Raw genomic sequence first — 20,937 nt, forward strand, 5'->3', positions numbered from 1 at the left:
ACTCATCGGTATTTGAGCACCCAAGAGTAAAATTTTCAGAAGTGTCTGAGTCTTACTTGAAAATGGGACTTTGGCTCCTGGGACACTTGGATGCTTTAAATATTTCCCCCCATATTTCTTTCAAATCTTAAAATCTTTCAGCCAAAATCAGAAAATGCAGAACACCAAGTTCTAACCCTAACATGAACATAGGCTGGTCCTCATACAGAGTCTGTCCCATTCCATAAGGTAGAGCATGGGAACACTTCATTCCAGTTGGACGCTAAGAGTTCAGTGTGACGAATTTGCTTTTGTTGGAAAAAAATATCCTGCCTATCATTTTCCACAGAGACTTTTTTATCTCTTTGTTTCTTAGACTGTAAATGATTGGATTCATTAGTGGTGGCACCACACAATACAATACAGCAGCCATCAGGTCCAGAGATGTTGAAGACATTGACCTGGGCCTCATGTACGTAAATGATGCTGTACTGATAAATAAACAAAAAACAACCAGGTGAGGGATGCAGGTGGAGAAGGCTTTGTACCTGCCCTGCTCAGAGGGGATTCTGATCACCGTGGAGAAGATGTTAATGTAGGACACAATTATCAATACAAAGCAGACCACATCTAGAAGTGATCCAAGGGCAGTCATGACTATTACATTAGCATGTGTATTAGAGCAAGAGATCTTTAGCAACTGTGGGATATCACAGAAAAACTGAGCGATAACATTGGACTCACAGAAATGTAACCTAAAAGTATTAGTTGTGTGTAATACAGAGCACATCATGCTGCTAATCCATGAGCCAGCTGCCATCTGGGCACATGCACCTCTGTTCATAGTAACCCTGTAATGCAGAGGGTGGCAAATTGCAATGTAGCGGTCATATGCCATCACCGTGAGAAAGGCCAGCTCGGCTACTGCAAAAGTTACAACCAAAAAGACTTGGGTGACACATCCAGAGAAAGAGATGAGTCTGTTGTTAGTTAGGGAGTCAGCCATGGACTTGGGGATGGTGACTGAGATGTAGCAGAGGTCTAGGAAGGATAAGTTGCCCAGGAAAAAGTACATAGGGGTGTGAAGGTTGTGGTCAAGGGCTACGACTGTGATGATGAGAAGATTCCCCACCACGGCTGCCAGATAAATCACTAGAAACACCTGGAAGTGTAAAATCTGCTGTTCCCGCACATCAGAGAATCCCAGAAGAAGGAACTCAGTCACAGTAGTTCTGTTGGACATTTCTTGTGTAGCTATACACTGCAGAGGGAAGGCCAATGGGAAATGGTCATGGAATGAGAAACAGAAGGTAGATAGAGCCTGTCTTTACATATTATGCTGCAGGACATATATTGCAGCTCAGGAAAATAACAAGACTCTTCCTTTTCTTCTCCATCACCATGTACAGGTTTGTAGAAATTTTGGTGGTGCCCAGAACCTGCCTCCCAAGCTCCACCGCCCCAAGCTCCATGCCCCCACCACCTGCCTAAGTCTCTGGGAGTGAGTTTGGGTCAGGGAAGGAGGTCTGCGGTGCAAGCCCTGGGCTGGGGCAGGAGAGTGGGGTGCAGGATGGGTGAGAGGTTGGTCAGTGGGAAGGAGTTTGTGTGGGGGAGGGGGTCTGAGGTGCAGGCTCTGAGATGGAGTTTGGGTGCTGTGTGCAGGCTGGGACAGGGGCTGGGGGTGAAGGAGGGGATGAGGGGTGCAGGGTTTGAGACTGAGTTTGGGTGCAGGCTCTGGGCTGGGGGTTGGGTGCAGGCTCTGGGAGGGAGTTTGGGCACAGGAGAGGGTGCGGAGGGAGGGGTTGCAGGCTCTGGGAGGGAATTTGGGTGTGGGGGGGTGCGGAGGGAGGGGGTGCAGGCTCTGGGAGGGAGTTTGGACGCAGGAGGACATGTGGAGGGAGGGGGTGCAGGCTCTGGGAGGGAGTTTGGGGACTGAAGAGTAGGTGCAGGTTCTGGGATGGGAGTTGGGGTGGGGAGTTGCAGTGCTTACCTGGGGCTCCTAGGAAGGGCAGGCCAGGAGTCTCCACGCGCTACTACCCCCAGGCACTTCCCCCGCAGCTTCCTGTTGGCTGCAGGGGTGCTTGGGGCAGGACACAGACCCACCCCATCCAGAGCCTGCAGAGAGGACCTGGCATCCATGTGGAGGGAGCAGGTGGGAAGTCACTCAGCTCCTCTGCCCTGCCGGTGGTGAATGGTGGTCCCGGGCTGTTTTAAATGGCCCGGGGGACATGTTGGGAGAGGGCGCCTGGGGGCAGGAGGTGGGGCCGAGTAAGAGACCTGGCCTCAGACAGTGCTGGAGCCAGGCCCGTGGTGCCTGGGTACCAGGAATATTCCTGGTGCCCAGACACCTCAGACTCATAGAACTAGCCACCCATGACCATGTAATTGCAAGGTTTACAATACAGGTTCATGAGGTGCTACTTTAATCGCATCTTTTTATTCAACATACCTGCTGCTTGTGTTTATTTTAAGCCCTGTCTGGTCACTTTGCTTACTAAGTTCTTGATTCACAAAGGGGCTTAGGACCCTAAATACCATTTTAGGCACCTCAGTCCAACATTTATGCCCCCCAGACAGTCACAAAACCCCCGCTCAGCCGCTGCCTTACCCCATAGATGGCCAGATTGTTAAAGGTGTTTAGGCATCGGGTGGGATTTTCAAAAGTATAAAGATGCCTTCCTGATGTATGTCTCATTGAAACTGGTACATTTTAGCAAAACAGTTTGATTTTGACAATCTGTGTTTTCCAACAAAAAAACCCTTTCATTGAAAAATTCCTGGCCAGCTCTAATTGGAGATAATTTCCTCCTGCCACTGGATCACACAGTGGATCAAGAATGAAGGGCCAGGTTTTTAAAGGTGTTTAGGTGCCCAGTTGGATTTTCAAAAGCATCTAGATGCCTAACATTCATTGATTTAATGGTTTGTACGTGCTTAGGTTCATCTCAGAATCCCTCTAAGCACCTTTAAAAATCTGGCCCCAAGTGTCTATGAGAATCTAGAAGACCAGAATCTGACCTCACGGATGACAGCGCTATCCCACTGAATTTAATGAATTTGTTCCTGATTTCCACCCTTTCGACGCATGGGGAAAGAAAGCAATGAATGTTAAGTCCCTTGCCCAAAATTACAGGACAAGACAAGACACTGGCAGTGCAGAAACTGGACCCAAGGTCTCCATTCAGATCCCATGTTCCCCATTATGTAAAAAAGATAAAAATTAAGCAAAATGAGTTTGCCCCTGGGTGCCATGGAATTAGCTATACCAAGCTGATTGAGTTCACAGTAAAAAGTGAACATTGTTACTCACATTTATATGGCTAAATTCAACTCCTTAAATATCCCAGATATTTAATGACAACTGTCAACTTACTGTGCTGAGGAGTGCGGCTTTATTCCAGCTGAAACTGTTTCTTTCTCAACGTCAAGGTACTGCTGGGAAGGAATCACTGAAGTTCATCTGTCTATCTATCTATCTACCTCTGATGCCCCTATCACAGTAGGATCTGGATGCCAAATGTTAGGTAGCCAAAGGACCCTTTCACTGTTCTCAGTGAGACTGAATATCAATAAACTCAGACCTCTTGCTCGCTGCCTATGAGCTGCGTGACTGACTCTGGGTTGCTCTGGCAGCAAAGAGTTGGCGCTGAGGATAGAAGATTTATCTATGTCCGTTCTCTAAGGGTGGTTGGTGAGTCTCTCCCTGGAGCCCTGTACATCAGATATAGCAACTCCTTCCCAGACCACCCTCTGTTGCCCTTAGTGCCCATTATACAGTATAGCTGCCCCCTCCCTGCCCCCACCCTCTGCTTCCCCTATTGCCCATTCACAGTAAAGTTATCAGAGGTCTTTGTCATCAGGTGTCTTTTTTTGCCAGCCAATGGCTATCGTAGGAAATAAATAACCCCTTGTCAAGCCTTACCTGTTGCTTGCACCTTCTGTATTATGAGGGGCAGAACCAGTCATAGGAGGTTCACAATGAGGATGGAGAGGATTTATAACCACATGGGGTGGAAGGATGGCCTAGTGGGTGGGGATCCACTTAGCTATTGCAATGCCTTGTATTGCAGTGCCTAGCTTTTAGGTAACCTGCCACCCAGGGGAAACCACAGATCCTCTGTTTGGTGCCCCAGATCGCCATACAATGCCTGGAAAGAGGTAGATGCCTGAGGGGGGATGCACAAAGCCAGCACACTAGGTGTGGAGCTGCCTAAGCCAGCCAGTAGCAGATGCCAAGGAGAGGGAAGTGTTCTAGCAGAGAGTTCTGCGCTTAAGTCCAGGCAGAAAAGAGGGGCCTAGCTCTTCCAGCAATTCACTGCCGGGAGCCCTTCTGGAGCCAGGCGTCTAAGCTGTTTCTTGCAAGATTAGAGGTGGGACGTACCCAACCGCATAGCAGATGGTCAAGGGGTGGGAGGGCGAGGGAGAGAAAGGACTGCACCCATGGGAGTAGGACAAAGGACTAGGCCAGGAGTTTGAGATGTCCCATGGAGACCTCAACTCAACTCCCCCCTCTGCGTGGTATGGAGCAGGGTTTGAACAGGTGTTCCCCCCTCAGCGGGATGCCCCCACCACTGGGCTGTGGAGCGGGTCCCACATTCTCTCCGGACCAAGGCATGTTTAATTATGGATGCAGCATCAAACAGTTGGAGTGGGAGAGCTGGAGGAAGCCTCATGTCAGGCTATCCCATAGCCCAGTGGTTTGGGCACTCCCCTGAGAGGGGGCATATCTCTGTTAATGCCCTTCTCCTCAAGTAGAGGACGGACTTGAAGTGGCTACTCTCATATCCCAGCTGAGTGCCTTAACCAATGGCTTGAAGGTGACTTTTGCCTCCCCACCCCACCAGCTGTGTTGGGTGGAGTGACGTGTGTTCTCAGGACACCTACCGGTTCGGCACCTGCAGGTGAGCTTGGTGGGGAAACGTTCAACTTCACCTGTTTTGAGGTTCCTTCTGGGCTTAGCAGTGAGCTAGGCAACTGGGTGCCTGCCTGAGGCAGAAACTTAGGTGCCGACAGGGTTATTCAGCAGCTGAGTGGAGGCAGGGGTGGCTCCAGACACTAGTGCACCAAGCACGTGCCTGGGGCGGCAAGCCATAGGGGACAGCCTGCCGGTCACCGTGAGGGCGGCAGTCAGGCTGCCTTCGGTGGCATGCCTGCGGGAGGTCCTCTGGACCTTTGGCTTCAGCGGCAATTCGGCGACAAGTATACCAAATCCGCCTTCACAGCGGACCTCCCACAGGCATGCCCCCGAAGTCAGCCTGATTGCGTGCTTGGGGCGGCAAAATACACATAGCAGCCCCTGAGTGGAGGGTTCTGTGGATCATGGGTGCGTCTAAGGCCTGGTCTACACTAGAAAGTTAGGTCGACATAAGTCAACTTGCATTGATCTATTTGTGCCCATGTCTACAGTTTTGTCTCTGGCTGATGTAAGCACCTCGTGAAGATGATGCAGTAAAACCACCTCCCTGAGTGGCATTGAGCCATGGTCGACCTACAGAGGTTTATGCTGGATGAGTGTAGACAGTACATGACCTGTGTCAATCCTAACAGTCCTCCAGCAGCTGTCCCACAATGCCCCATTCCATGCAACAATGACTCTGCTGGTCACAATGGTGAACTCAACTGCCTCAGGCTCGTGGAGACCAGAAGTCACACACCCTTTTCAAATCCCTGCATATTTTTGAAATGCCTTTTCCTGATTGCCCACCTAGGAGCTCTGCCTTGTTGTGTGCAGTTGCAGGCCTTGGGAGAAGAGGAGGAGCAGGGGGTGGGGGCTCAAGGGAAGAGAAGGGGCAGGGCCATGGAGGGGGCTGGGCTCATGCATGTGTCCCACTTTTGCCTTTTTAGAAGGTGGTCACTCTACTACTGCCTGTGGCAAATAGTGCCAATAATCAGTGCCATTGCCCTAAAATCATATCCCTGGAATGGGGCCTGAAATATTATAGCTTCAGGCAATGGAAAATCCTCCCCCCCACCACCCCGGAAGGCCATACTCCTCCGCATGGCTGGAGCTGGAAAGCGATGTGGTACCAAGGTGCTCCAAAGCTGCCACTGTCACGAAGCAGGTCATTTTAAAAGTGTTGATGGGAATAAGGGAAGGTAGTTTTGAGACTTACCTTTCCCTTTCCACTGTGACTGTAAATGATACATCTGTCTCTTTTATCAGCACCTTCTAGTATGGTGGCCTTTGAGGTGTGCCCCTTCTGCACCCACAGAAGGCCTGACCCTGTTGAGGAGGTGAAAGAAGAGGACAAGGGAGGATATGTTGGACCACAAACAGAGGGCCTGGAGTGCCGACATGGCAGATGGCATGGAGAAAGGCAGAGTGAACAGGAGAATGGCCCAGGAATCCCAGCAGGAAAAGGAGAGGGAGATGCCCCAGAACACAATGGGCCTTCTCAGGCAGCAAACCCAAATGCTGCAAACCCTGGCTGACCTACTGATCTTCTGGGAGGGAGCAGGGGGTCCCATGCCACTGTCTCAGCCTCTCTTTGAGGGGCCCCCGCCACTCCCACTCCATGTGGGGTACAGAGTCAAGGGGGCAGAGCCCCATGAATGGCCCTGAAGTGTATGAATCGTGCCCTGAGAGTCAGCAGAGCTTTATGGGACTAAAAGTGCCTCTTTCCACGTTCTCCCGGGAACAGCCCTACTCAGAGCAGTGACTCCTGGAGGGACCATCACCAGCTGCTGTAGAGGGAGGGGCAGTGCCTCCCAGTGAACAATTCTTCACTGACCTCTGTGTCAGGGAGGTTCCCTGTGAGTTAGTGGCTGGCTGGAGACCTGCATCATCGCGGTTTAATTCATTCTCTGATCTGATGTAAATGTGAAGGCTCTTGTGATCCCCGTCAATGATTCACCTTGCTGGGCTCTTTGTCTGAGGGTATGCCTACACTATGGGATTATTCCAATTTTACAGAAACCGATTTTTGGAAACAGTTTGTGTAAAGTCGAGTGCACGCGGCCACACTAAGCACATTAATTCGGCGGTGTTTGTCCATGTACCGAGGCTAGCGACGATTTCCAGAGCGTTGCACTGTGGGTAGCTATCCCACAGCTATCACATAGTTCCTGCAGTTTGCCCCACCCATTGGAATTCTGGGTTGAGATCCCAATTCATGATGGGGCAAAAACAGTGTCGTGGGTGATTCTGTGTGAATGTCATCACTCAATCGTGGAGCCCATTTAGCCTTTTTTCACTCTCACCATATGTCTACTGGATGCTGCTGACAAACACAGTACTGCAGTGCTACACAGCAGTATCCCCTTGCCTTTGGAAGTTAGCAGAGACGGTTACCAGTCCTATTGTACAGTCTGCTGCTTTGCGAGTTGGCAAAGACGGTTACCAGTCATATTGTACCATCTGCTGCTGTCATGGGTGCTCCTGGCTGGCTTCGGTGAGGTCGGCCGGAGGCGCATGGACAAAAATGGGAATGACTTCTCAGGTCATTCCCTTCTTTATGTTTTGTCTAAAGGTAGAGTCAGTCCTGCCTAGAATATCGGGCAAGCCTACTAAAGAACCAGAGAGGACAGCTGTTCTGTGTCAGAGCCCCAGAGATCCTGTAGAAATGATGAGCTGCATGCCATTCTAGGGGGTGCCCCTGCAACAACCCCACACGTTGCTTCCTTCCTCCCACACCCCTCCTGGGCTACCGTGACAGTTATCCCCCCATTTGTGTGATGAAGTAATAAACAATGCATGAATAAGAAACATTGACTTTATTGAGATAAAACTGGGGGAGGCAGCCGTCAGCTGCTATGATATTCCAGCCAGGACTGAATCTCCATTAGACATTAAAGGGGAGAGTGGGGGAGAGGAGTGCAGCCTCCAGCTGCTATGATATTCCAGGCAGGACTGAACCTCCAGGAGACAAAGCTTAAAGAAGAGAATGACCGGGAGTCATTCCCATTTTTGCCCAGGTGCTCCCGGCCGAACTCACCGAAGCCAGCCAGGAGCACTCATGGGATGATGACGATGGCTACCAGTCCTATTGCACGTCTGCCACCAAGAAGGGAAGGGGAGGGTATGCTACTGTTTAGCACTGTAGCACCGCGTACACCAGCAGCATCCAGTAGACATACGGTGTGACAAAGTTCCTCCTCTACCTTGGTGGGTCCTGCGCTTATTGGCAGATTTGCTCACCTCAGTGATCTTCCCCACAGTCTGGGTCAACTCCTCCAGTGTCTGATCAGGAGTTGGGAGGTTTGTGGGGAACCCGGGCCCACCCTCTACTCCGGGTTCCAGCCCAGGGCCCTGCAGATTGCAGCTGTCTACAGTGCCTCCTGTAACAGCTGCATGACAGTTACACCTTCCTGGGCTACTTCCGCATGGCCTCCTCTAAACACCTTCTTTATCCTCACCACAGGACCTTCCTCCTGGTGTATGATATCGCTTGTACTCCTTAGTCCTCCAGCAGCACCCTCTCCCTCTCAGCTGCTTGTGCCTCTTGCTCCCAGCTCCTCACATGCACTTCCTCTCCTCTGGCTCCTCCCCGCCTGACTGGAGTGAGCTCCTTTTGAACCCAGGTGCCCTGATTAGCCTGCCTTGATTGGCTGCAGGTGTTCTAATCAGCCTGTCTGCCTTAACTGGTTCTAGCAGGTTCCTGATTACTCTAGTGCAGCCCCTGCTCTGATCACTCAGGGAACAGAAAACTACTCATCCAGTGACCAGTATATTTGCCCTCTACCAGACTCCTGTACCCCTACTGGTTTAGGTCTGTCACAACGGTGACATTGAAAAAAGGCAAGAAATGATTTTTCCCCTTTTCTTTCATGGGGGGGAAGGGGGCGAGATTGAGGACATATACCCTGAACCACCTGCAACAATGTTTTTGACCCTTCAGGCATTGGGAGCTCAGCCAAGAATGCAAATGCTTTTCGGAGACTGCGGGAACTGTGGGATAGCTTGAGACCTCAGTCCCCCTCCCTCCCTCCATGAGCGTCCATTTGATTCTTTGGCTTTCCATTACGCTTGTCACGCAGCACCGTGTTGAGTCCCTGCTGTGGCCTCTGTCTATCATAGCCTTAGAGATTTTTTCAAATGCTTTGGCATTTCATCTTTTGGAATGGAGTTCTGATAGAACAGATTCATCTCCCAATATAGAGAATACAGAGACCAGATTCAGTATCTCCCGTAAGGTCCATGCTGGAGCTCTTTTTTGATTCTGGGACTGCATGGTCACCCGTGCTGATCAGCGCCCCATGCTGGGCTTTTCCTGTCTACCTGGCCAGTGCATCCGAGTTCAGATTGCTGTCCAGAGTGGTCACAATGGTGCAGTGTGGGATAGCGCCTGGAGGCCAATACCATCAAATTGCGGCCACACTAACCCTAATCCGAAATGGCAATACCGATTTCAGTGCTACTCCCCTCATTGGGGAGGATTACAGATACCGGCATTAAGAGCCCTTTATATCAATATAAAGGGCTTTGTTGTGTGGACGGGTGCAGGGTTAATGCGGTTTAATGCTGCTAAATTCGATATAAACTCGTAGTGTAGACCAGGCCTGAGTGATACCTTGTTCCCCAGCTTAACTGTGTATTGGACAGGGTTGGGCGGAGCCCACCCTGGAGTCAAAGTTCAGAAGAGCAGAGCTGGGCCAGGCAGAGGAAGAAGGAGAGTGGGGAATGAAGAAAGTGGTGGCCTGGGTTTGCCAATGGGGAGATGGAGGAGAGAATGGGCTGGTGTTTGGAGGTGGGGTGGAAGGAAGCAGGGCTGTTCCCTGGGTCTTGGACCATGTCAGGGGAATGAGGCTGAGCAGAGGAGGGGACTGGTGGGCAGAGGGGTTAAGTAGGGATCTCTGAGGAAGCTGAGTCACAAACTCTGGGTGAGGAAATTGGCTCTGGCCTGTGAGAGGGGGAATCTCAAAAGACAGGGGCTGGAAGTGTCTGTGGGTTATGAGTGGGCAATGAGGGGATTAGAGGCTGTGGGTGTTTGTTTGTGGGGTCTGGGCTGTGTGAGAGAGAGAGAGGGAGATACTCAGGGACTAGTGTAAGAGGGGTTCAGTGGATGCAGGACATAGACTCATAGACTTTAAGGTCAGAAGGGAGCATTATGATCATCTAGTCTGACCTCCTGCACAATGCAGGCCACAGAATCTCACCCATCCACTTCTATAACAAACCCCTAGCCTATGTCTGAGTTTTTGAAGCCTCCAAATTGCAGTTTGAAGACCTCAAGCTGCAGAGAATCCTCCAGCAAGTGACTCCTGCCCCATGCTGCCAAGGAAGGCGAAATACCTCCAGGGCCTCTGCCAATCTGCCCTGGAGGAAAATTCCTTCCTGACCCCAAATATGGCGATCAGTTAAACCCTGAGCATGTGGGCAAGACTCACCTGCCAGCACCCAGGAAAGAATTCTCTGTAGTAACTCAGATCCCAACCCATCTAACATCCCATCACAGACCACTGGGCATACTTACCTACTGATAATCAAAGATCAATTGCCAAAGTAATTGCCAAAATTAGGCTATCCCATCATACCATCCCCTCCATAAATTTATCAAGCTTAGTCTTAAAGCCAGATATGTCTTTTGTCCCCACTACTCCCCTTGGAAGGCTGTTCCAGAACTTCACTCCTCTAATGGTTAGAAACCTTCGTCTAATTTCAAGTCTAAACTTCTTAGTGCCCACATTGTTACTAAACTTGAATAATTCCTCTCCCTCCCTAATATTAATCCCTCTGATATATTTATAAAGAGCAATCATATCCCCCCTCAACCTTCTTTTGGTTAGGCTAAACAAGCCAAGCTCTTTCAGTCTCCTTTCATAAGACAGGTTTTCCATTCCTCGAATCATCCTAGTAGCCCGTCTCTGAACCTGTTCCAGTTTGAATTCATCCTTCTTAAACATGGGAGACCAGAACTGCACACAGTATTCCAGATGAGGTCTCACCGGTGCCTTGTATAACGGTACTAACACCTCCTTATCTTTGCTGGAAATACCTCTCCTGATGCATCCTAAAACCGCATTAGCTTTTTTAATGGCCGTATCACATAGGTGGCTCATAGTCATCCTGTGATCAACCAATACTCCGAGGTCCTTCTCCTCCTCTGTTACTTCCAACTGATGCGTCCCCAATTTATAAATAAAATTCTTGTTATTAATCCCTAAATGCATGACCTTGCACTTTTCACTATTAAATTTCATTCTATTACTTTTACTCCAGTTTACAAGGTCATCCAGATATTCCTGTATGATATCCCGGTCCTTCTCTGTGTTAGCAATACCTCCCAGCTTTGTGTCATCCGCAAACTTTATTAGCACATTCCCGCTTTTTGTGCCAAGGTCAGTAATAAAAAGGTTAAATAAAATTGGTCCCAAAACTGATCCCTGAGGAACTCCACTAGTAACCTCCTTCCAGCCTGACAGTTCACCTTTCAGTATGACCGTTGTAGTCTCCCTTTTAACCAGCTCCTTATCCACCTTTCAATTCTCATATTGATCCCCATCTTTTCCAATTTAACTAATAATTCCCCATGTGGAACCGTGTCAAATGCCTTACTGAAATCGAGGTAAATTAGATCTACTGCATTTCCTTTGTCTAAAATATCTGTTACTTTCTCAAAGAAGGAGATCAGGTTGGTTTGGCATGATCTACCTTTTGTGAAACCATGTTGTATTTTTTCCCAACTACCATTGACCTCAATGTCCTTAACTACCCTCTCCTTCAAAATTTTTTCCAAAACCTTACATACTACAGATGTCAAACTAACAGGCCTATAGTTACTCGGATCACATTTTTTTCCTTTCTTAAAAATAAGAACTATGTTAGCAATTCTCCAGTCGAACGGTACAACCCCTGAGTTTACCGATTCATTAAAAGTTCTTGCTAATGGGCTTGCAATTTCATGTGCCAGTTCCTTTAATATTCTTGGATGAAGATTATCTGGGCCCTCCGATTTAGTCCCATTAAGCTGTTCGAGTTTGGCTTCTACCTCGGATGTGGTAATATCTACCTTCATATCCTCATTCCCAATTGTCATCCTTCCATTATCCCTAAGCTCCTCATTAGCCTTATTAAAGACCGAGGCAAAATATTTATTTAGAATTTGGGCCATGCCTAGATTATCTTTAACCTCCACTCCATCCTCAGTGTTTAGCGGTCCCACTTCTTCTTTCTTTGTTTTCTTCTTATTTATATGGCTATAGAACCTTTTACTATTGGTTTTAATTCCCTTTGCAAGGTTCAACTCTACATGGCTTTTAGCCTTTCTCACTTCATCCCTACATGTTTTGACCTCAATAAGGTAGCTTTCCTTGCTAATCCCGCCAATCTTCCACTCCCTGTAGGCTTTCTGCTTTTTCTTAATCACCTCTCTGAGATGTTTGCTCATCCAGCTTGGTCTACAACTCCTGCCTATGATTTTTTTCCCCTTTCTTGGGATGCAGGCTTCTGATAGTTTCTGCAACTTTGATTTGAAGTAATTCCAGGCCTCCTCTGCCTTTAGATCCGCAAGTTCTTCAGTCCAATCCACTTGCCTAACTAATTTCCTTAATTCTTTAAAGTTAGCCCTTTTGAAATAAAAAACCCTAGTCCCAGATGTATTTTTGTTTATCCTTCTATCTAGTTTGAACTGAATTAACTCATGATCACTCGAACCAAGGTTGTCCCCTACAAGCATTTCTTCTATGAGGTCCTCACTACTCACCAAAACCAAATCTAAAATGGCATCCCCCCTGTTGGCTCTTCAGCTACTTCATGAAGAAATCCATCAGCTACCACATCCAGAAAAATCTGAGCCCTATTACTACTACTAGCACTTGTCCTCCAGTCTATATCTGGGAAGTTAAAGTCTCCCATGATTACACAATTCCCATTAGTGTTTACTTCCTTAAAAACGTTAAAGAGGTCTCTATCCATCTCCAAATCAGATCGCACCGGTCTGTAGCACACCCCAAGCATTATCCTAGGGGATACTCCAGTAGCTTTCTTTCCCAATCTGATTTTTGCCCAGACAGACTCTGTCTTATCCATTCCATCCCTTCTTATTTCTTTACAGTTAACCTCATCACTGAAATACAATGCTACTCCACCACCTTTGCCTTTATTTCTGTCTTTCCTAAACAGCACATGGTGGGGACTGGAGTCAAAAGGCCTGAATCTCCTCTTCCTTAGACCAGCTGTACTGCATCACAACTCCACTGAGTTACCCTGGGGTCAGAGGGGAGTCAGCCCCATTGAATTACTCCTGACTAAGTGTGGGTCGTGTCAGTCCCATTGACTGCAATGGAGTTACTTCTAATTTCTCTTAAAGTTACGGTATTTTGGTGCTGATTTTTTTTTCACACAGAGAGAGATCAAACCGGGGCTCAGATCCTCACAGCAGCAGGTTCCCCAGTGGTTGATGGTTATCGCACCAGAGTGCAGGCCAGATACCAGCCTTTTGGGGAAAATCAAGTTACAATGCAATTAGCCATAATGTGTAGCTCTCCAGTTAGGCACATCAGCCTTTGAAGTGGTTGGTGTGGCGCTAAACAGATTACACAGTGCATGTGCATGGAGAGAGCATGAGCTGGTTGAACGCTACCTCTGGATCACAAGACCTAAGCTTCTAAAGAAGGAATGGTCTGGCCATCAAACCTGAGCCCCACTCGGGCACTGAATTTGACTCTAATAGTGGGCCAAAAACTGAAACTAAAAGAAGGTGGCATCTGCCTCTGTCCAAGGGTTTTTAATTTCTGGAAATGTCACCCGAGCACAGCAGAAAATTTGGAAGGTGCTGAAACTACTTTGGAATTAAAAATAGGTTACACATGCACATTCCTGCTGGGCAGAGGGGATTGGGGGGCGGGGAGGGGACGACGGGAGAGGGTGTTACCCGGCGATTTTCTGAATCCAAAGCTCTCAGTAACTTTACTCCTTAAGAGGTGGTGTCAGGAAATTAATCAATGGGGACACAGCACACCCATCTGATAAGTGGTTGATATGAACAGTGCAAAAAAGAGTGCTTTCACTTAAAGCTTTTACTTTATTTAGTCTCCAGCACGTACACACACAAGCAGCAGGTTATGTTGGAGCACCCCAAACTGTAGTTATCTCAAGGTCTGGAGTGGTCCTCAAGTGTCCAGTGACAGATTTCCAGTGGCCAGCCTTCCGTCTACCACCGGGGAACTGAAGATGGATTCACAGCAGAGTTCACTTAACCCAGATCTTGTCCCCTTCTTATCCTTACAAGTGTTACATAGCTTACCAATCAAAACCAACCATTAAACAAGAAGCAGGTGTTAAAAATATGTCACTTAAAAATAATAATAAAAAAAAACACTAGCAAGCAATTTTGAGCTGTTAGCCTTGCAGCTGAATTTCCACCTAACAGCAGTCAAAACTATAGCCAGACTTCCTGTTTTTCTAAGACGCAAACTTCAGCAATTTCAAAAGAGAGCTTACCAGGAAGGATGCAGGCTAATGCTCACGTCTTGTGGTCGCTCAACTCCTGAGCTGCTTTTAGCAATGAGCGAGATAATCAGGATTCCAGCTACTGGCAGTGGCCTAGGCATTTGGCTAGTTGTCAAAAGCTCTCCTAACAAGTGGTTTTGGGGGTAGCAACAGAGGAGTGAATAACGGGGGGGATGAGTCAATTGGAGAGGAGTGGGAGCTAAGTAGAGTGGAGGAGAATTGTGGTGCACTGCGAAGGGGGACATAATAGTGAATGACAGGAGACTGGGGGAAAATAGGGGAAGAGGCAGAACAGGTATGGCTGACAGCCCCTATTTCCCTCCTGTGTGTGTGCCAATATCTGCCAATTCTAGCTATTGCCAGCTCTGGGGAACAACCTTAACTTTGTGTTAACTAACATTTTGTTTTGGTTTGTTGCAATAGATAGATAGATCTTATCTAATTTACACTGGTGTAAGCCTAAAGTAACGCCATTAACTTTAGTTAACTTAGTTTGGATAATTACCAAATGATCTGGGATTGTTTAGTCTGCAGAAGAGAAGAATGAGGGGGGGATTTGATAGCTGCTTTCAACTACCTGAAAGGGGGTTCCATAGAGAATGGATCTAGACTGTTCTCAGTGGTGGCAGATGACAGAACAAGGAGTAATCGTCTCAAGTTGCAGTGGGAGAGGTCTAGGCTGGATATTAGGAAAAACTTTTTCACGAGAAGGGTGGTGAAGCACTGGAATGGGTTACCTAGGGAGGTGGTGGAATCTCCCTCCTTAGAGCTGTGGAGTAAGATATTGTGAGGCCTGGTCTACACTGGGGCGGGGGGTCGAACTAAGGTACCTTAGTTCGAACTAATTACCCGTCCTCACGGTACGGGATCGAAGTCTGCGGCTCCCCCGTCGACTCCGCCACCGCCATTTGCGGTGGTGGAGTTCCGGAGTCGACGGGAGCGCATTCGGAGTTCAATATATCATATCTAGATGAGACGCGATATATCGAACTCTGAGAAGTCGATTGCTACCCGCCGATCTGGCGGGTAGTATGGACGTACCATCAGAGAAATTTTTTGGTAAATAATATTTAATAATTAATGTTTATAAGAAAATCATGATCTGGGGATAGTCTTGAATAGGAAATGAGTCTCAATAATTTGCCTTATCTATCTATCTATCTATCTATCTATCTATCTATCTATCTATCTATCTATCTATCTATCTATCTATCAATTCACAATCAAATAGAAATCTATCAGTATGACACAATTAGGTTGTGTGTTAGGACAAAGAACGGTCCTCTCTCTCTCTCTCTATCTAATTTCAGACTCCGCCTTTGTCTGTCATATATGCAGTGTACACAACCATGCACAAAGATAGTATTCTAATACTAATAACAGGCCAATTTCTTAGATCCTTTCTCAGTTTGGATATGACTAGATTTAAACTGGATGGCATATGGAATACAAGATCGGTTCAAGTGATGGCATTTTCCCATTCACACCAATATTATAACAAAATGACCCCTAACAAATAACTTGTACCAGAGTTTATGTTACTACTGAACTTAGTCCCGTGTCTTTGGTCGAAGACCTTGTCAGTATTAAACTGGTGGTGTCAATGGAGCTACTCTGCATCCGCTCTGGTTTAGCTGAGATGGGAATCTCACCCTCATATCTCTGTTGCATTCATTTTCTCCAAGCTGCCTGGATCCACACTTGGATCCTTGTGTGTATTGGCCACTGACCAAATCATGATTCCTTTGAAGTGAGTGGCTAAATTCCAGTTACTTCAATGGGATCAAAATTTGGCCTCATTATCCAGAGTCTGATTGTCTTTAGGAAACATTGCAAAACCTTCCTCTTAAATAAGTCTTTCGACAACCTCAAGAAAAACACAACACTGATTTATGCAGTGGTGCTGTAGCCATGTTGTTCCCAGGATATTAGAGCGACAAGGTGAAAGAGGTAAGAGCTTTTATTCCTCAACTTCTGTTTGTGAGAAAGACAAGCTTTCAAGCTTACACAGAGCTCTTCTTCAGGTCTAGGAAATGTACTCAGAGGATTACAGCTAAATATAAATTGGAACAGATTGTAAAGTGCAAATAGTTAACACATATTTCAAGGGACCATTCAAGGTGAATTCGCCTGTTGACGACACAGGGTATCATCAAACAATTACAATCTATATTCAATGGGGACCACGTCCTGAAAGAAATCTTTCCAGAACTCCCCCTTCTGACCTTCAGACAACCTTCCAACCTCTCCAAGTTCATCCTCTGAAGCAGACTCCCCACAGAATAGGACACACCAACACAAAGCGACTCCAAACCCTGCCAGAACAGATATAAAACCTGCAGACATATCTCCACTGCTATGATGATCATCACCCCCAACAAAACATCTGTCAAGATCCATGGATCCTACACATGCCTATTACAACATGTGATGTGCCTCATGCAGTGCACTAAATGCCCAAATAACAATTATGTGGGTGAAACCAAACAATCACCGCGCTCTTGAATGAACTCACACAGGAAAGTGATAAAAGACAAAAACACCCTAGTGCCTGTGGGTGAACACTTTTCATAAAAAGATCATTCTATATCTGCAAAACAATTCTATATCTGATCGCTCAGTCCTTCTCCCAATGGAAATTTGCACAACACCTTCAAGGGAGCTTAAATTCATAATGTTGCTAGATGCCAAAAATCATGGACTGAATAGAGACACTGGATTTATGGCTTATTACAACAATCGGTAATCCACTAACCACCCCACCCCCCGCCTCCTTCCCTATGACTGGAGACGTGTTAATGGACATCTTACTTACATTGGTATAAACCTAGAATAACTCCATTGACTTAGTGGAGCAAGTCTGGATTTACCACTATAAAAACAGCATTTTGCATTAAAAAAAATCATACAGCGTATTCTTAAGGGGAAAATAACAAAGTGTCATCAATGGATTGTGTTTGTAAAGAAACACAGATAAAATCCATGTTCATAAGAGAAATATAGACACTTTATTCTTGCTGAATAACCTCCAGCCAGTGAGTTTCCTCAGGGAAGCTTTGATTTCCTTGTTCCTCATGCTGTAGATGATCGGATTCATCACTGGTGGCAGCACGGAATAAAGAACAGCCACCATGAGATCCAGACCTGATGGAGAGCTGGAGGTGGGTTTCAGGTAAGCAAAGATGCCAGTGGAAACAAACAAGGAGACCACAATGAGGTGAGGGAGGCAGGTGGATAGGGCTTTATGCCGACCCTGCTCAGTGGGGATTCTCAGCACTGTTTGGAAGATCTAAGTGTATGACAGAATTATAAGAACAAAACAGCTTAAGCCTAAGCATGCACTCAAGATGAGTACCTCAACTTCACCAAGGTACGTGTCAGAGCAGGCGAGCTTGAGTAGCTGGGAAATTTCACAGAAGAACTGATCCAACTCGTTACCACCACAGAAGGAGATTGCAAATATGTTCCTGGTGTGCAATGAAGAATAGACAATTACATTAATCAAGGCACTGGCTGCAATTTGGAAAAAAGCTCTCCTGTTCATTATAGTCTCATAGTGCAATGGTTTGCAGATGGCGACATATCGATCGTACGCCATGATGGTGAGTAAGGCAAAGTCAGATACAGCAAAGAAGACGACAAAAAAGACTTGGGCCACACATCCAGAATAGGAAATGGTCCTGGTGTTCATGAGGGAATTAGCCATGGATTTGGGGACGGTGACAGAGATGGTGCCGAGGTCTAGGATGGACAAATTCATCAGGAAGAAGTACATGGGGCTGTGAAGGTGGTGGTCTAGGGCTACAACCATGATGATGAGAAGATTCCCCATCATGGCTGCCAGATAAAATCACTAGAAACACCACAAAGTGCAATATCTGCAGCTCCCAAACGTCAGAGAATCCCAGGAGAAGGAACTCTGTTATGTTGGTTTGGTTGGACATTTTCTTTCTTAGTTCATCGTGTCCTGCCTGTGGAGGGAAAGACAAGGGCAATGGTCAGGCTTATAGTGAGAGACGGAGTGACCCTGATTCCCCTCTCCATAATCTTTCATGATGTGAATGTCAAAGGTGCACAGCATTTGTCAATTCTATTGACTGGAGTAGCTAGTGTTCCTCAACGCTCACAAACAGAGCACTACTCTGGTGTGTTATCACAGGAGTGTAAATTGGCATTGCTCCATTAAAGTCAATGTAGATTGGTCAGTTTACACCATCAGAGAATCTGGCCCAATATGTGGCTTGATCAAATGCAGTATGGAGGATGGAACAAAGTACAACCCAAATCCAACAATGTTAGCCAACATTTTGCCCCTATTGCTACAGAGACCAGGCTGATAACTTGGCCATGAAACTAAAATGCCCACACAGCCTGATTCCCACTTTCCTGGGAAACGCAGCGTGGACTTATCCGGAGTCCCATACGGCAGCTCATCTGTGATGATTCCATCCCAACACCACACAGACAGCCAGCTGCCTGTTTACACATTGATTTATAGCACCAAATCGTAGCTGCATTTCCATCTCTGGGCGATTATGGGCTGGTAGCATTGCTCAGTTACTGCTAGGGTGCATTGTTTCCCTCTGCAACTTTATGTCTGTACTGTGCAGGTCAGCGGCAGTCAAGACACTTGGGTTCTACTCTTGGCTCTGCCACTGACCTTCACTGTGACCTTGGGGCAGTCACTTCTGCCTCTCGTTCCCCTCCCTCCATTTATCTGTCTTGTCTACTTTGAATGTAAACTCTTTTGGGGATGGACTGTTTCTTCCTAGGTGTATGTTTTGTGCATGTGTGGACAGTATTTTTGTTTAGCAGGCAGAAGTGTGGGACAGAGGCTATTATGGTAGAAGAGGAGAGCTGGGTTCTAGTTCCATCAACCTCTTATATGTCCTTGGGTAGGATTAAGATACCCTATCTTTGTCTGGGGACTTCAACTCTCTGGGCTTCAGTTTAGAGAGATTAGGATGTTTAAATATATTTGGTAGGCTGCCAACTTTGCTACTTACTTAGTTTTACTATCCTGAAGCTTTGAAAGACATAAAAAAAAATTTGCAATAGAGGGAATAGGTTGGAAATTGTGGTGTTATTCGACAATATTCATGTTCCCCACCCTGGCTTAAAGCTAAGTTTCCAGTTAGGAGTAGTCAGACACTTTCTGCTTTATTTCAAAGGAAAATTGAGTTTTCAGTTGAATACATTTTCTCTGCTGGCCATAAAAATGAAAGCATTTTTTTATTATGACTAAAATTTTTGAATTTCCAACAGTTTTTGGTTCTCACAACCTCAATGAAAAGTCAATTTTTGCTGATGAATTTTTTTTAAATGTTATCTCTAGATGTCTGCTTAATTTGAAAGATAAGTCTTAAAGAGTTCTAATGCCAATTCATAGTTCTGATATTAAATTTTACCTGTATATTAATAATCTAACACATTTAATTGAAATAGAAAATGTACTTTCATAGACTCATAGAATCAAAGAACTGGAAGGGACCTCGAGAGGTCATCTAGTTCAGTCCCCTGCACTCATGGCGGGACTAAGTATTATCTAGACTCTCCCTGACAGGTGTTTGTCTAACCTGCTCTTAAAAATCTCCAATGATGGAGATTCCACAATCTCCCTAGGCAATTTATTCCAGTGCTTAACCAGACTGACAGTTACGAAGTTTTTCCTAATGTCTAACCTAAACCTTCCTGGTTGCAATTTAAAGCCATTGCCTCTTGTCCTAGCCTCATAGGTTAAGAACAGTTTTCTCCCTCCTCCTTGTAACAACCTTTTATGTACTTGAAAACTGTTATCATGTCCCCTCTCAGTCTTCTCTTCTCCAGACTAAACAAACCATTTTTTTTCCTATCTTCCCTCATAGGTCATGTTTTCTCGACCTTTAATCATTTTTGTTGCTTTTTTCTGGACTTTCTCCAATTTTCCACATCTTGAACTGTGCCGCCCACAACTGGACACAATACTCCAGTTGAGGCCTAATCAGCATGAAATAGAGCAGGAGAATTACTTCTCAAATCTTGCTTACAACACTCCTGATAATACATCCCAGAATGATGTTTGCTTTTTTTGCAACAGTGTTACACTGTTGACTCATATTTAGCTTGTGATCCACTATGACCCCAAGATCCCTTTCCACAGCACACCTTCTTAGACAGTAGTTTCCCATTTTGTATATGTGCAACTGATTCTTCCTTCCTAAGTGGAGTACTTTGCTTTTGTCCTCTTTGAATTTCATCCTATTTACATCAGACCATTTCTCAAGTCTGTCCAGATCATTTTGAATTATAATCCTATCCTCCAAAGCACTTGCAACCCCTCCCAGCTTGGTAACATCTGCAAACTTTATAAGTGTACTCTCTATGCCATTATCTAAATCATTGACAAAGATATTGAACAGAACCAGACTCAGAACCGATGCCTGTGGGACCCCACTTGTTACACCCCTCCAGCATGACTGTGAACCACTGATAACTACTGGCTGGGAACAGTTTTCCACCCAGTTATGCATCCACCTTATAGTAGCCCCATCTAGGTTGTATTTCTCTAGTTTGTTTATGAGAAGGTCATG

General features: G+C 46.4%; 2 protein-coding genes across 2 annotated transcripts; both read right to left on the reverse strand.

Moving 5' to 3' along the window:
* Positions 1 to 262: 262 nt before the first annotated feature.
* On the reverse strand, positions 263 to 1,222 carry LOC123346724 (olfactory receptor 14A16-like). The gene has a single exon (XM_044984195.1). The coding sequence runs from the start codon at positions 1,220 to 1,222 to the stop codon at positions 263 to 265; it is 960 nt and encodes a 319-aa protein (XP_044840130.1).
* Positions 1,223 to 17,354: 16,132 nt separating this feature from the next.
* On the reverse strand, positions 17,355 to 18,200 carry LOC123346725 (olfactory receptor 14A16-like). Its single transcript, XM_044984196.1, has 2 exons — positions 17,724 to 18,200; positions 17,355 to 17,657 (listed from the first exon to the last, which is right to left on the reverse strand). The coding sequence occupies exons 1-2, from the start codon at positions 18,198 to 18,200 to the stop codon at positions 17,355 to 17,357; spliced, it is 780 nt and encodes a 259-aa protein (XP_044840131.1).
* Between the last annotated feature and the right edge of the window lie 2,737 nt (positions 18,201 to 20,937).

This window comes from Mauremys mutica, chromosome 12 (assembly GCF_020497125.1).
Source record: "Mauremys mutica isolate MM-2020 ecotype Southern chromosome 12, ASM2049712v1, whole genome shotgun sequence".
In the NCBI taxonomy this organism is placed as follows: Eukaryota; Metazoa; Chordata; order Testudines; family Geoemydidae; genus Mauremys; species Mauremys mutica.